The sequence below is a fragment of the Miniopterus schreibersii genome (assembly GCF_964146895.1).
Source record: "Miniopterus schreibersii genome assembly, chromosome: 9".
NCBI classification, from domain to species: domain Eukaryota; kingdom Metazoa; phylum Chordata; class Mammalia; order Chiroptera; family Miniopteridae; genus Miniopterus; species Miniopterus schreibersii.
The window spans coordinates 54,864,379-54,878,272 of record NC_138118.1 but is presented as its reverse complement, the minus strand read 5'-3'; the positions used below and the strand labels follow the sequence as shown (position 1 = coordinate 54,878,272).

The 13,894-nt window shown below is 43.3% G+C and overlaps 1 protein-coding gene across 1 annotated transcript in view; it reads left to right on the top strand.

Moving 5' to 3' along the window:
* Positions 1–828: 828 nt before the first annotated feature.
* Positions 829–13,894, top strand: part of ELAPOR2 (endosome-lysosome associated apoptosis and autophagy regulator family member 2) — a 161,435-nt gene continuing 148,369 nt past the window's right edge. The window contains exon 1 of the mRNA XM_081147922.1: positions 829–1,154. Within this exon, the coding sequence (XP_081004048.1) occupies positions 972–1,154 (183 nt within the window). The 5' untranslated portion in view covers positions 829–971. The remainder of the gene's footprint in view (positions 1,155–13,894) is intronic.

Genomic DNA, 13,894 nt, shown 5'->3' with positions numbered 1-13,894 from the left:
GCCATCCAGACAATTTTAGACTAAGAAGGGCCCCTGAGGTCCACAACACTGACAAGGCATCGTGTCCATCTTGACGCCCACCTCCCCGTTCAGGATGCTTTTGAAAGAAAGAAAGAAGGAAGACCTCCGCAGGCATTGTTACAGGTGGAGAAACTGCTTCCTCCAGAAGCAAGAGGGCTTGCTCGCCTAAGGTTACGCTTGTTATCCCCCCAAATACACACACTGCACCCACTGCCTGCCGGGCGCTCTCTACGTGCTTTGTGCACATCAACGTATTTGATGATTTCCATCAAATAGGTGAGAAGACTGAGCCACGACCTGCGTCTATATTCATTCCCCTTTCCCCTCGCCATTTCATGCAAACCCCAGTCCCCTAACGATTCCATCCGGCCGTAGCTAGTCTGGATTCTTACCGAGGGACGTTTCTAGGGTGCCTCTGTGCATGTTTGTGTGAGATGCGGCGGAAGAGGTTTTAAAGACCCGCCGCTGGCAACAATGTCTCGGCGTCCTGTGTGTCACTCGGACTCAACGCCGGGAGCGCCCCTCCCGGCGGGGCTCGGGGCCGGGGAGCAGAGGCGCCGCCCGGACCGGCCTCTCCCAGCTACCGCGTCCCGAAGCTCGGGGCGCCGGCGGCCGCGCCTCCCCTTAGGACCCGCGGGGCTGCGCCGCGCCGCGGCCGGCGCCACCTGCGCCCGGGATCCCGCGTCCCCGCCCCGCGTCCCGCCCCCGCGCCTCGCCCTGCGGTCCCTCCCTCCGGCGTGACGGGAGCCCGAGCGCCTGCCGCCCGGGCCGCGAGCGCAGCCGAGCCGTCAGCCGGCGGACAGACCGAGAGCGAGCGCGCGGGGAGCGGAGCGCGCAGCCCTCGCGGCCCGGGAACCCGAGCGCGCCGCACCGCACCCGCACCGCACCGCACCGCACCGCACCCGGGGAAGCTGCCTTTCCTCCGGCCAGCTGACCTCAGCCCGACGCAGATGCTGCTCCGCACCCCGGAGCCGGCGCGCGGGAGGGGCCGGGGGCGGCCGCCCGGGGCTCCTCGCTGCGGGCTCCCGCCGCCCTGGAGCCCCGCCTGGCTCTGCTGCTGGGTGCTCGCCGGCTGCCAGGCGGCCTGGGCCCGGGACTCGTCCTCCAGCCACCCGCTTCCTCCTTGCGGGGAGGTGAGCCGCACCTGCCCTTTACCTGGAGTTGGCGGGGGAGCGGGTGTCGGCGACGGGGGAGCGGGGAGGGTGGTGTCTGTTCATTGCTCTCTGCCGTAGCCTCTCTCCTTCCCGGGAGGACCGGGGTTTTCGCTTATTTCGGGGGATGAAGTTGCCGCCCCGGGAAGCCGGCCGGCTGAGGGTGCGTGGCTTTGCTGTCCCTCGGGGGATGCTGTTCTGTCCTGCACTGTGTTGTGAGGGCTCTGAAGGACTTTGCGGTGCCCTCTTTGGAGTGTTAGGCGCGAGGACCTGGGGCCCAGGGAGATTTCAGCAAGGAGAGGAGACCGGGGGAGCCCCGCCAGTGGGATTTGGAGACCCGTCGCTTCACAGCTTTTCCAGGGAGCCAGATACTGCCCCCCGAGGGCTTCCCGCGCCCCCCCTTCTCTCTCCCTCCTCCCGGTCGCTACAAACCCTTTCTTCCCATCCCGCTGTACTCAGCTTGCTCATAAGGCCCTGGGGGGTTGCTAAGCCAGTGTGTGGTGTCCCTTGGCATCCTTCTGGCAAAATATGGATATGAATTAGGGAGAAAAAAGGAGTGTGTACTTAGGGAAGAGGCGGGTTGGTGATCTAGAAAATTAGAAAGGACAGAATGCATATGCCCCTTTTGGGAGGTGTTCATCACCTGGCTGGAAGCATCGCCACTGTGTATTTTATTGCTTGAGATTATTGTTGATAGACAGCCAAGAAGAATAAATTATGGATGGTGAGATTTTCTCTTGCTTTTAGGGTAACTGGACTAGGTGGGCCAAAAATTTACAGGGGTGTCATTGGTACTCGTATTGGGTGTTTCTCTTTCCCTTTAGTGTTCCAGAAAGTGCATCCTCTTAATGAAAATCAATAAGGGGAAGGAAGCAACATTTCTGACCTACTTTGAGTGATTATGTCGGAGAGGATATGAGGAGTGGATACTGTTTTTAGAAAGATTGCTAGGAATCAGGGTGATGGGTCATTTTCATTTATGGAGCAAAAATAGCTGATAGCCCCGCTGGGAAGAAAGGACAGACCCCATTTCTTTGTGTATAATGCTGCCTGCCACCTTTAAGTTTTACCCAGGCTGAATTATAGAATATCTGCATTCTAGACATCATCCGTCATCCATAGATTTTGTCTTCCTCTCCTGTAGCACAAGTCCCAGGACAGACTGAAATGGAGAAGAGATCAAAGGCATGTTGAAATTCGGGCAATCCGGGCAAGATCTCAACAAGCAGCTGTGTTTAATTTCCAAGTTTAATAGTATAATTAGTTGTCTAATCTGTATTTTGCAACTTTACCTATCACCTGGGAATAATCCATTCTTCCAAGTTTCTGCAGAAAGCTGCTGCTTGGACATTCTCAGATCGAACAGTTGCAGCAGGACAGACTTGAAACCCTGCCTTCAGCCCTCAGCCCTCAGCCCCAACATGCAGAACATATTCCTTTTCTGAAGTGAAAAGTCTTCAGCTTCTTCTAACATTAATTCTTAGTTATGAAGAATCTGAAGGTCAGCCAGTGGGGTTGATGCTTTTGGTCACCACAACTAGGCTGATCCTTTAGATAAGCACGTTTTACACATGTACAAAGAATGGAGTAAGAGTCTGCAGCCTAAGACAGAAATATTGCAGCGAGAACCAGGGAGGTGACAGAAGGTTCAGGAAGGCTGTGTCCAATTAGAAATTGCCTGTGCCTCAATCCCTTGAGGTCTCAAGTTTGAATTTCCCTCTGAAAATGGGAATACATGAAATAAATAGGAGGATTCCACTGAGCCTTCTTGGTGTGGGTTGTTTTTAGAAATGGCGATGCACCATTTCTTTTATATTCTTCTTGATGGCTGACAAACAGCTGTAAGATGAGTGACGGCGTTAGAGGTTCCTTTGGAAATAGGAGATGCCAGGTAGCCTCTCAGGGGTTGAATCTGTTTCTTGACACTTGGTCTTACCAGCTGAGCTAATTTATAGAATTGATCATTGTTTCCTGACATTGTTTTTAAGAGGAAAGTGAGAAGGGCAGGTGCTTTTCAGGCTTTGAGTTAAGCGTCTGCTTGTGCTTATGGGTAGGGAGGGGAATTCCTCTGAGATGCCGCTTTGGAAATGTGGGCCAAACTCCTGTGAACAAAGACAAAGTAACCATTTTGCATCCACTGCTGCTTGTTTATCTCTTTCCACTCTTTAGTAACAGAAAAGGAGGTGAGTGCCACGTGCAAGGGACAGCACCATGCGTGTGGGGGAGAGTGAGAGCAGTTCAAGTGAGGGGTTTGAGGCTGGGCCATAAGCCCCTGCACAATGAGGATGTTGAAGCAGATTATGGAAAGATCTGCAGGTAATTCTAAACTGCATTTCCCCCCAGTGGTTTGAGTCTCCCTTCACTTCTCAGTGTTTTTAGAAAGGTAGTCATGGTGAACTAAGTTACATAGACTTTCATTTTCCTTGCCTGGTTTTAGAGGAAAGCAATGAAGGGAAAGGGTGAGATGTACAGAAAATTGGTCTGGGAGTAATCTAGTTATGACTGCCTGAGTTCAGAAAAAATGCCTTTCAAAAAGACAACTGGGCGATGGGTAAAGTTTCACTTAGATTTTTGCAGAGGATTGGACTCTGGGGTAAAACTCATAAAATATAGCTTCCTTCATCAAAATCATTGGATTATGGAGTTGAAAAGGGGAAAAAAATGATTACTTTGGAATGCTCAGCTGGATCAAATCAACAGGGTGGAATCACCAGCACACCCAGGAAGGCTATTGTTTGGGAGACAAATTAAAGTCAAGTCAGTGCCAGAAGGTGAAGGACAGTAATAGGATGTGACTTTGGTAGCTCATGCTTAAAGAAAAACATAATATAAGGGGTGGACATCAGAAAGTACAGAGTTAATATTCCCCAGGGTTTTTGTTTTGTTTTGTTTTTAAATGGGAGAACTTATAATAATAGGTCTTATCAGGGTTTTTTAGTATCTGTCTTCCACTTGTAAAATGATAGTAATAAAGCTGACCTGCTTATCTTTATTGTGAGGGTGAGATAAAATTAGTATAAGTTAAAGGGAAAATATCTGTATGTGTTTGAGGGTTGATTACTGCTAGATGAATAGACCTAGATCCTGACTGATATATATCAAGAAGGGTCCAGTGAGAGACTTCAGAGGGTCAGAGGATAGGCTGACCCAAGAAGTGAATGGAATGGAATTCTTGACTCTTTGAATAATAGGACTTAATGGGGCTTCCTGAGGAAAGACAGGTAAAGGGCAACAGATGATTCAGAATTGGAGGTAAGGTATTAGAAGATAGAGTGCATGGAGTAGAAAGAACAGAGCTAAGTGGATTATGTGTGCATCATTTAAATTTGGAAAATTAAATCACAAAATAGCTTGATTCTTAGCTCATTGCTTATAAAATCCTACATAATACGATTCTACTGGTCTCTGAATCTTGAGTGAATGATGACTTTTTGGCAACAGTGTTTATTCCACAAACATTTATTGAGCTTATACTGTGTGTCAGGTGAAATATCAGATGGTGTGGAATTACAAATTAAAAAAATAAAATGTAATTTGGTAAGGAAGAGACAGGTGTGTAAACAAACAATTACAGTGAAGTGATTGGCGTCAGGATAGAAGAAAGGGGCAGTCAAATCTAGCTGGGAGGATCAGAAAATGCCTGTAGAGGAAGTGAGTGAGACTTGAAGGGTGAGTAGGAATTTGCCAAGCAGACAAGGTCACATGTGAGTGTGGGCTAGTTTGGGGTGGGGTGGGGTAGGAAGACATTTCTGGTGTAGAGCACATTGAAAAAGGGCAGAAACACAAAACAACCTTGTTAGAATTGGTTATAACTGGATGGAGTACAATGTGCTCTGAGGAGCTAATGAGACATGAGTCTCAGAGGAAGGCAGAAGCCTGAATGAATATGAGGGACCATGTATTATCCTAAGAAGATGGCCTTCATTCGCTAGGTGGTGGGGAGCAATAGAAGGATTTTAAAATCAAAAGTAATAAAATACGCTTTAGTTTGACAGCAATGTGGAGGCCATATTAGACAGGTGGGAAATACAATTATTAGAAGCAATTATAATAGTTCAACTAAAGATCGACAGATTCAATTAAGAAATAGCAATGAAGATGGAAAAGAGGCAAAATGTTAGATAGAATTGACAGTAAGTGGATGTGGAGGGTGAAGGGTTGAAGGTTTCTTGCTTGATTAGAGAGAGAGAGAGAGAGAGAGGGAGAGAGGATGGTTGGTGCCTCTAACCTCCTTGAGGAAGAATGTGAGGAAGAGGAGATTAGGAACTAGCTTGGGGAGAGGTTTACTTTCAGAGTTGTTCAATAGGTTGTTGGGTCTCAGGTCCTATTGCCCAGGAGCATGGTCTGGGTTGGTGTGGAGATATGGGAATCACTTGAATGAAAAGCTTGGTTGAAACTGTTGGATTGGATGAGATCATTCAGGAAGTGAGAACAAAGAAGATGAAAGATAGGACTTGAGTTTTACCAACATTGGGGAGGGGCCAGAAATGGAGGAGTCCACAAAGACAGGTAAGTAATGGCTAGTATAAGGGAAATGGGACAGTACAGAGTTATGAGGAAAGAGAAAATTCTCTGAAGAAGAAAGGGGTCGTTGTGGTTTCTACTGCCCAGAGAAATTCAAGTAAGATGAGGACTGAAAAGGGAAAATTGAACCTGACAGGTCACTGGTGCTCAGTGCCAGAGTGGTTCCTGTGGAGTGTTGGAGATGGGTTGAGTATTAACTGGGCGGTGAGGCAGTGGTGACAGAATAGAATTTTATTATATGGCCTTTCTAGATTTGGTAAGAAATTGTGTCTTCCAAGTCCACGTAAATCAGAGAATTTGTAAATGGTCTTACTGTCTGTTTTAGACTTTGATAGGAACAGTTGAGAGATGTCTTTTCTGTAGGAAGTTTCTGAAGGCCATGGGCTGTGGGTGAGAGTGTCAGAACTTCTAAAGCCACGCTGTTGCTGAAGGAGTTAGGTCTCCACCTCTGTTTTCAAGGACTTGACATAGTTAATCTTGCCTGCTGTGCTGTGGATGTGAATTTTCCATTTCAAGCTCTTTTTTTTAATTTTTAAAAATATGTTTTTATTGATTTCAGAGAGAGGGAGGGAGAGAGAGATAGAAACATCCATGATGAGAGAGAAGCATCAGTTGGCTGCCTTCTGTGTGGCCCCTACTGGGGATTGAGCCTGCAACCCGGGCATGTGCCCTGACCGGAATCGGACCATGACCTCCAGGTTCATGGGTCCACGCTCAACCACTGAGCACCACTTGCCAGGCATCCATTTCAAGTTCTTATGCTCAGAACCATTTCTCATGTTTTAGGCAAATGTGAGCAAGTATTCACACCATCAATATTTACAATGTAAAACCAAGAGTTGACAGATCTGTGAAGTGTCATATTTTAGCACAAGGGACAGAAATAGCAAAGCACAGTATAGAGTGACACATTTTCCTATCATAGTGAATTCTTCAGAAAGGTCTTGGATCTTACAATAATTCTCTATCATCAGAAAACAGTCAAATTTTGGTTGCCTTTTGCTTCCATCTGAACAAACCATGGGTAATTCTTGTCCCTTTTTGCCTTTCTTAATCTAAGTTACATGTAATATTTCAATATTAAACCCATATTTATTGTGTACTTATGTACCAGGTGGTAGCAGTAAAATGATGAACAAAACATATAGTAATCTCACTGGGGCAGAATCAAAACACCACCACATATCATGTAATTACATTTGCCATAAGTGCTATGATGCAAAATGACTATGCAGTGGGAGTGTATAGCTTTTCTGTTACAAGAGTGGGAGTGGGGATCCTGAGGAAAAGATGTTTAAGCTAAGACCCGAAGGATGGGTAGGAGTTTGTTGGATGAGGGTCATGGGCGGTGGTGATAGATCATCTTAGACAGAGGAAGCCTCCTGACCTAGATCAGTTGCTGTACCCCTCCTTTCACCCTTACTGAAGTACTAAAGACCAATGATTTTTTCTCTTCTCTGGATTCCAGTCACAGCCCATTGTTTGCTCTTACTGCCTGACAAATGCACACTCAGGACCACCCTTGTAGAGATGGGAGAATTGTACCCTGTCCAAGAAAAGCAAACTGTGAAGGCACATGAGAGTTAGAACCCATCCAGTGCTTAGTGTGCCCAGCCAGACACCCTGGCACAGGTCTGTATCCATCCATTCAGAGGGGGCTCCATGATCTAAGTCACACAGAGGTGCCATATGCTTTGCCAGAGGCTCTGAACATGCACATCCAAGGCACATGACCTGCTCGCTGAGGGCAGGAATTTCATCATCTTATGCAGCAGAAGTGATTAAATATCTTTTTGTTTAAGGCACATTAAGGGTTTTAAAAATGAGTAAGATATAGGTCCTTTTCTCTGGGAGCACTAATTACTACCTTGAAGATACCGTAGAGAAGAGTGGATGGCTTCCACTTTTTCAATTATAAAAAGGAATTGATCTTTATAATGCATTTAATCCTAATTGACATTTTTTCTCACTTGTACCAGATTTAAGACTCCGAAATGAAAACCCAGTGATCACACTGTTTTGAAATTTATTCTCAACTCAGTTTACAGCTCTGGAGTTCAAGATACCATTTATTACTTATTCAAAGCTTCACTTTTATTGGCTCTTTACTCTAGGTCAGTGGTTCTCAAAGTGTGATCCTAGGACCAACAGTGTCAACATTACCTAGGAACTTGTTAGAGATGCTAGTTCTTGGGCCATGCACATACCCTATTAAGTCAGAAACCTGGGGTTGAGGCCCCTCGATCTATGTTTTAACCAGCTCTCCAGAGATTATGATGCACCCTGAAGTTGGAGAACCTCTGCCTTAGGGATAAAGTGAGGGATGCTGTCTAGTTGTCAAAATCCAGGAATTTGTTTCATTGCTAAAATGCCTCCAACTGTAACCCTCGCTTACTTCCTGCTTCTGCAGGGCATCCTAGAAACTCCTAAAATATTCACACCAAATGGAGTATGAGCTCTTCTCATTACCATGAAGTGTATCAGCAAGCATTTCTCAGTTATCTTCTGCACACCAGGTATGAGGCAAGATGCTGGAGATAGGACAGGATGCAGAGAATATTGTCATCCCTCTCTAGGAGCGTAGAGCCTAATAGAAGAGGCAAGCGTGGAAATTAAGTACCTCTCTGAGATAGACATTGGAATAGAAAAGCATGCTAATATTAAGAGGTAATGGTAAAATGGTAAAAATGGTACTCCTGATAGCATAAGCCTTCTTGGTAAATGTTTTCTGATGTTTGTTACTTATGAGGAAGGAGTGTTTACATTTTGCTCCAGCTGCTGAGCGTTTTCTTGTTACAGTAGAAGCAGCATTGAAGGTAATCAAAGAACTTGTTCAGATCTGAGCCCTGCCACTGGTTTTGTGTGACCTTGAGCAGATCAAGCTCTTTGAGTCTTTGTCTGCAAATGGAGATAGTAACTCTTACCTTACCCACATTAGAGTTGCTATGAGGATCAAGCTAATGCATTTGAAAAGGATATAAATTTCAATGCAATGCCAATTATTAGTTATTATTCTTGTATAAGTTAAGGACAGTGTTTCTGAGGGTATGGATTGCAGTGTGAAAGGACGGGTGTGGGTAGGAACATCTGTCTTTATAAAAGTATTTTATAGGAGTATTGTTTTCTAATTATGGAAGTCATGCATTATGAACATTTTAGAAAATAAAAATATATAAAAAAGTCAGTTCTCATACTTCCACTTAATGAAATCCAGTATTCATATTTTAGCACATTTCCTACCTATATATATATAATTTCCTTTTTAAAAACCAAAAGTGAGCTCATATTGTATGTAGAAGTTGTAACAATTCCTCTCTTATTGTAATCATTTCCCAATGACATTAACACTTCTTTATAAATATTTTTGTAATATTTATAAAATATTTTAGTAAGTCATGTATTGCATCATTTGAATGTGTGCCAGTGTTTGGTTATGAGCCATTTACTTCACCATTTCAGTGAAAATGCTCTTTTCTGGGTTAAATGCAGCTGTCATTCCTCATCTTAGAAACAGTGGATCCAGTTGATTGCCCTGTCGCCACAGAAACACTTGGCTTCTAACACACCGTGCTCTCACGGTTTTCTCTTAGACACTGTGACCCTTCTTGGTCTTTGCAGGTTCTTCCCCATCACCTAGACTTCTCTACCTGGGGGCATTCCAGGCCGTACTCGTTGGCTCTCTTATCTTTTCTGTCATTCTCACACTCAGTCATGTCATCCAATCTCTTGGCTTTAAATACCATCTATCTGTGGACAGCTCTAAACTTTACATCTCCTGGCCAACACTGAAAATTGTAATTTATAAACTGTTACTGACTTGATGGTGGGAAATGCTATCTCATTGCTGTAATTTACATTTCTTTAATCATTGCAGAGGGCCAGTATTTTTCATGTCACTCAGCTTTTGTATTTCACCTTTTTTGGAATTTTCTGTTTATGTGTTTTCACTTATTGTTTTCTTCATGTGTATGAGCTCTTCACATAGGACGGGAAACATATATACATTAAAAATATATTTCCCTGGATTTTGTTCCTGTCTACATGTTTTGAGATAATATAATACCCAGAGAATAGTTAATTATTTAGGCCATAATAATGTATATGGAATTATTTCCCTTAACATATCAAGATAGGAAAACACTTTAAGTTTTAAAAATTGATGCTTGGGCCATAGTAGTTTATTAAATGCCTACAATATATGAAATCTTTCATGTATTTGGTTGAGAAAAGCACTGAAGCAAATGCAAAGTGAGCAATTGTTTTTGGGCTTGGATTGACAGGCCTTGTTCTAAGAATGTGTTTTTGAAATTTCAAGACAGCCCTACTTAATTCTCTCTTCTTCCGTGGCCATTCATATGTTTATCTGTTCACCTAGTATTTAATGAGTTCACATCATGTATTTCCCTCCTAGGAAAATGAATAATACATAAATCTATGATTATATTACAGATGGGTTACGTGCTATGGAGTTATGTGCAGGGTTCTGTAGAAGCACAGAGAAGGGGCAACTAAATCAGACTAATGAGCCCTGGTCTGAAAGAAAGTGCTATTTGAGCTGAGTTTTGAAAGATTTCTAGAAGTGCTTTACAGGATGCACAGAGGCCAGCATACATCAGTTGAAGAAAATAGGTTGTATAACTGCACAGAGAAATTAAATATATGTCAGTTTTAAGGGCTCAAGTGAAGGCACATTGGTGGGAGTAGCAAGAGATGACTAGATTATGAAGAAGGCAGAGACTGAGGGTCTCGTGAAGAAAGCTATGGGGAGCCACTGACATCAGATTAGAAAGATTTTTCTGTTTGTGAGCAGAGGAAGATATTGGAGGCAGAAAGATCAGTTGGGAGGCTGTTTCCTTTGCCTTGGGGAGAAAAATAAAGAGCTAAGCAAATGACTGAATGGTGGGGGAGGTTAGGAGATGGATTTGACAGCTCAGTGATAAATCTGTCTCCCATGAATTCTAGGTTTTTGCCTTTGACTACTGGGTAGATGCTCTGCCTTTCATTGAGATTGAAATTTTAGGAGGAGAAGGAGATGGCTGGAAGAAAGAGGATGAGTTCATTATTGGCATCCTGAGTTTATAGTGCCCAAGGGACATCCAAACAGTATTCTCCTGGAGACAGTTGGATGTATGGGAGTGTAACCAAGAGACAACTTGGGAGCCTTGAGCACATAAGAGATAATTGAAGCCATCGGTGTTGATGAAGTCACTTAGGCTCTGAGCACATAGCGAGAGTAGTGTGTTGACGAGAGGTGCTCAGGGAGACACCAGCATTTAAGAAGCAAGCAGAGCAAGAGGCGATTGAGAATGAAAGTGAAAAGGCACAGCCAGGAGGGTAATAGCACAGACACTGGCTGAGCATTGAAGGGGTGGGTTACCAGTCAGTCTGGAGTATGATACAGACATGTGATTCAGGATGTTCGGCAAGGCATTTGAAATGGCCTATCTTTCTGGGCAAGATGCAGAAATATATGCTGAATGATGGTATAACTAGGCAGATTCTTGGCTATTTGAACAAATGCACCCTCATGTTATTAATTTAAGGAATTGATGCTAAGCTGAAGGAAGGTCTCCATGGTAATACTTTTGGTCTTAGTAGCTAATCTTTGTCCTGTTACTGTTTTAATCAATGTTTTGGTTTTGAGAAGACTTAACCAAATTTTCTAAAGTCAGAAAGCTGGGCAAGATGCCTAATGAGCTGGAAAGCAGAATTGAGATGCAAATGGTGTTCAAAGGCTAGACTAATGAGCAAACATAATTGTTTTAAATGTAAACTGTGCTTTTTGGTTTTGAAATTTAGATGTTTAAGCACAGGATGAGGAAATCTTGCTTAAATGTAGTTTTGAAGCCACAGATGTCATGTGGCTGCTAAAAGCAATGATGGATTCAGCTGGTGTGTCTCAGTGGTTGAGTGTTGACCCATGAACCAAGAGGTCACCGGTTGGATTCCTGGTCAGGGCGTATGCCTGGGGTGTGGGCTTGATCCCCAGAAGGGGGCAAGCAGAAGGCAGCCGATCGATGTTTCTCTCTCATCAATTTTTTTGTGTCTCTATCCCTCTCCCTTCCTCTCTCTCTAAAATCAATAAAAACATATTTAAAAAAAAAAGCAATGTGGCTCAGTGAATAGAGCATCGCCTGTGCACTAAAGGGTGGCAGGTTCGATTTCCGGTCAAGGGCATGTACCTAGATTGCAAGTTCAATCCCCAGCCTGGTCAGGGCCTGTGCAGGAGGCAGCCAATTGATGTGCCTCCCTTACATCGATGTTTCTCTCTCTCTTCTTTCTCTCTTTCTCTCTCTCTCTCTCCCTCTCCCTCTCCTCACTCTTTTCTACTCTCTCTAAAAACCAGTGGAAAAAATACCCTCAGGTGAGGATAACAAAAAATATAAAAAAATAAAAGCAATGATGGGTGAGATCGTGCCTTAGGCTCTATTAATATGAGCAGAGTGCTTGGCTCATAGAAGGTAGACATTTAACTTAGGTCATTAATTCAACTTAGGTGCAATATTTGAAGAGGGACATTGAAATAGGGAGATGTTGGCTTGTAGTGTGAATTAGGAAGATGACTTATTTGAAAAGTATGTCCACCCTGGCTGAGCATAGACCTAGGATCCAGGAGACCGTAGTTCGATTCCTGGTCAAGGCACACGACCAGGTTGCAGGCTCAATCCCCAGCTGGAAGTGTCCAGTGATGACTTTCTCATCATTGATGTTTCTGTCTCGCTCTCTTGCTCTCCCTTCCTCCCTCTGGAATCAATAAAGATATATTTAAAAAAGAAAAGAAAAAAAAGAAAAGTATGTCCATATAATTGAAGACTGGTCAAAGGAATTGATGCTGTTTAGCTTAGAGAAGACTTAAGGGGGCCATGATAGTGAGCTTTAAGTACATTAAGTGCAGTCATATATAAGAGACATTGGTATAATGCTTATTTAGAGAATAAGATTAGGATTGTGGGTAATAGAAGAATGTAGAATTTATTTCATCCAAGAAGATGTTTTATATCTGTAGAGCCGTGTACTACTTCTTTGAACTCTGAAAGTTGCAGGGTTTCTGTTTTGGACAAACTGCTGGCCTGGGTCACATCTATGGGCACCATGAGTTCTGGCTTACTGCACTGTGCCTATATTACTAGGGTGGATTTAAGGGGCTGCTCAGTGAATGTATATGTACAGTACCACTGTAACAGGTGAGAAGATAAATCTTTATCTTTGTTGCTTTAGTCTTAGGACATATTCTTTTTTTTTTAATGTATCTTTTTATTGATTTCAGAGAGAGGAAGGGAGAGGCAGAGAGAGAGCTAGAAGCATCAATGATAGAGTCATTGATTGGCTGCCTCCTGCATGCCCACCGACTGGGGATCGAGCCTGCAACCCGGGCATGTGCCCCAGCCGGGAATCTAACAGTGATCTCCTGGATCCTAGGTCCATGCTCAATTGCTGAGCCATGCCTGGCCAGGCTTAGAACATGTTCTTAATCTATTATCACTGGCACTGTTTTTTAAGATTTCTATTATGTAAACATAAAACAATTCCCTTTGGTGTTTAATCTAACATCCTAAAATGAGAGTGGAGAGAATTGGCTATTTGAAATGTAAGTTTAATACAGACTTCTATTTAATAGTTCTTGGGGATATCAGTAATGAGTACTAGGAAATAACTTGAACCAAAATAACAGCAGATGCTTAAACAGAACTGATTTTGGTATTCTAGGGAAGTGCTTCCCTAGCTAAAGAGCAGATGAATATTAACATTATTTACTTCAATTTTTTATGGCTTCATATTTTTATATTTGACCTTTTTAAAATTAAAAGCAATAGATATGCATTCTAGAAAAATGAAGCAGTAAAAACAACCATAATCCCACCAAATAAGCACAGCATTTTTAACATCTTTTCATTTGTAATAGGAACAGTAAATAAAAGAACAATAGCCAGGTATAAATTTAAAGCATTTCATGTATTAACTCATTCATCCTCCAGACTCTACTGAGCTTGGTCCTAATATTTCCAGCATGGTTAGATAACTTGTGAGCCTGGCTGCTGTCCACATACTTAACCATCAGGCTATACTGCCTCTATTACATACATCAAATAATTTTGCATATATTTCATTATGAATATATATGTATGTTTACAAAATGGGAATATTTATGTACAGTTTGGCAATCTACATTTTTGGCATTTAATAATATGCTGTGAACT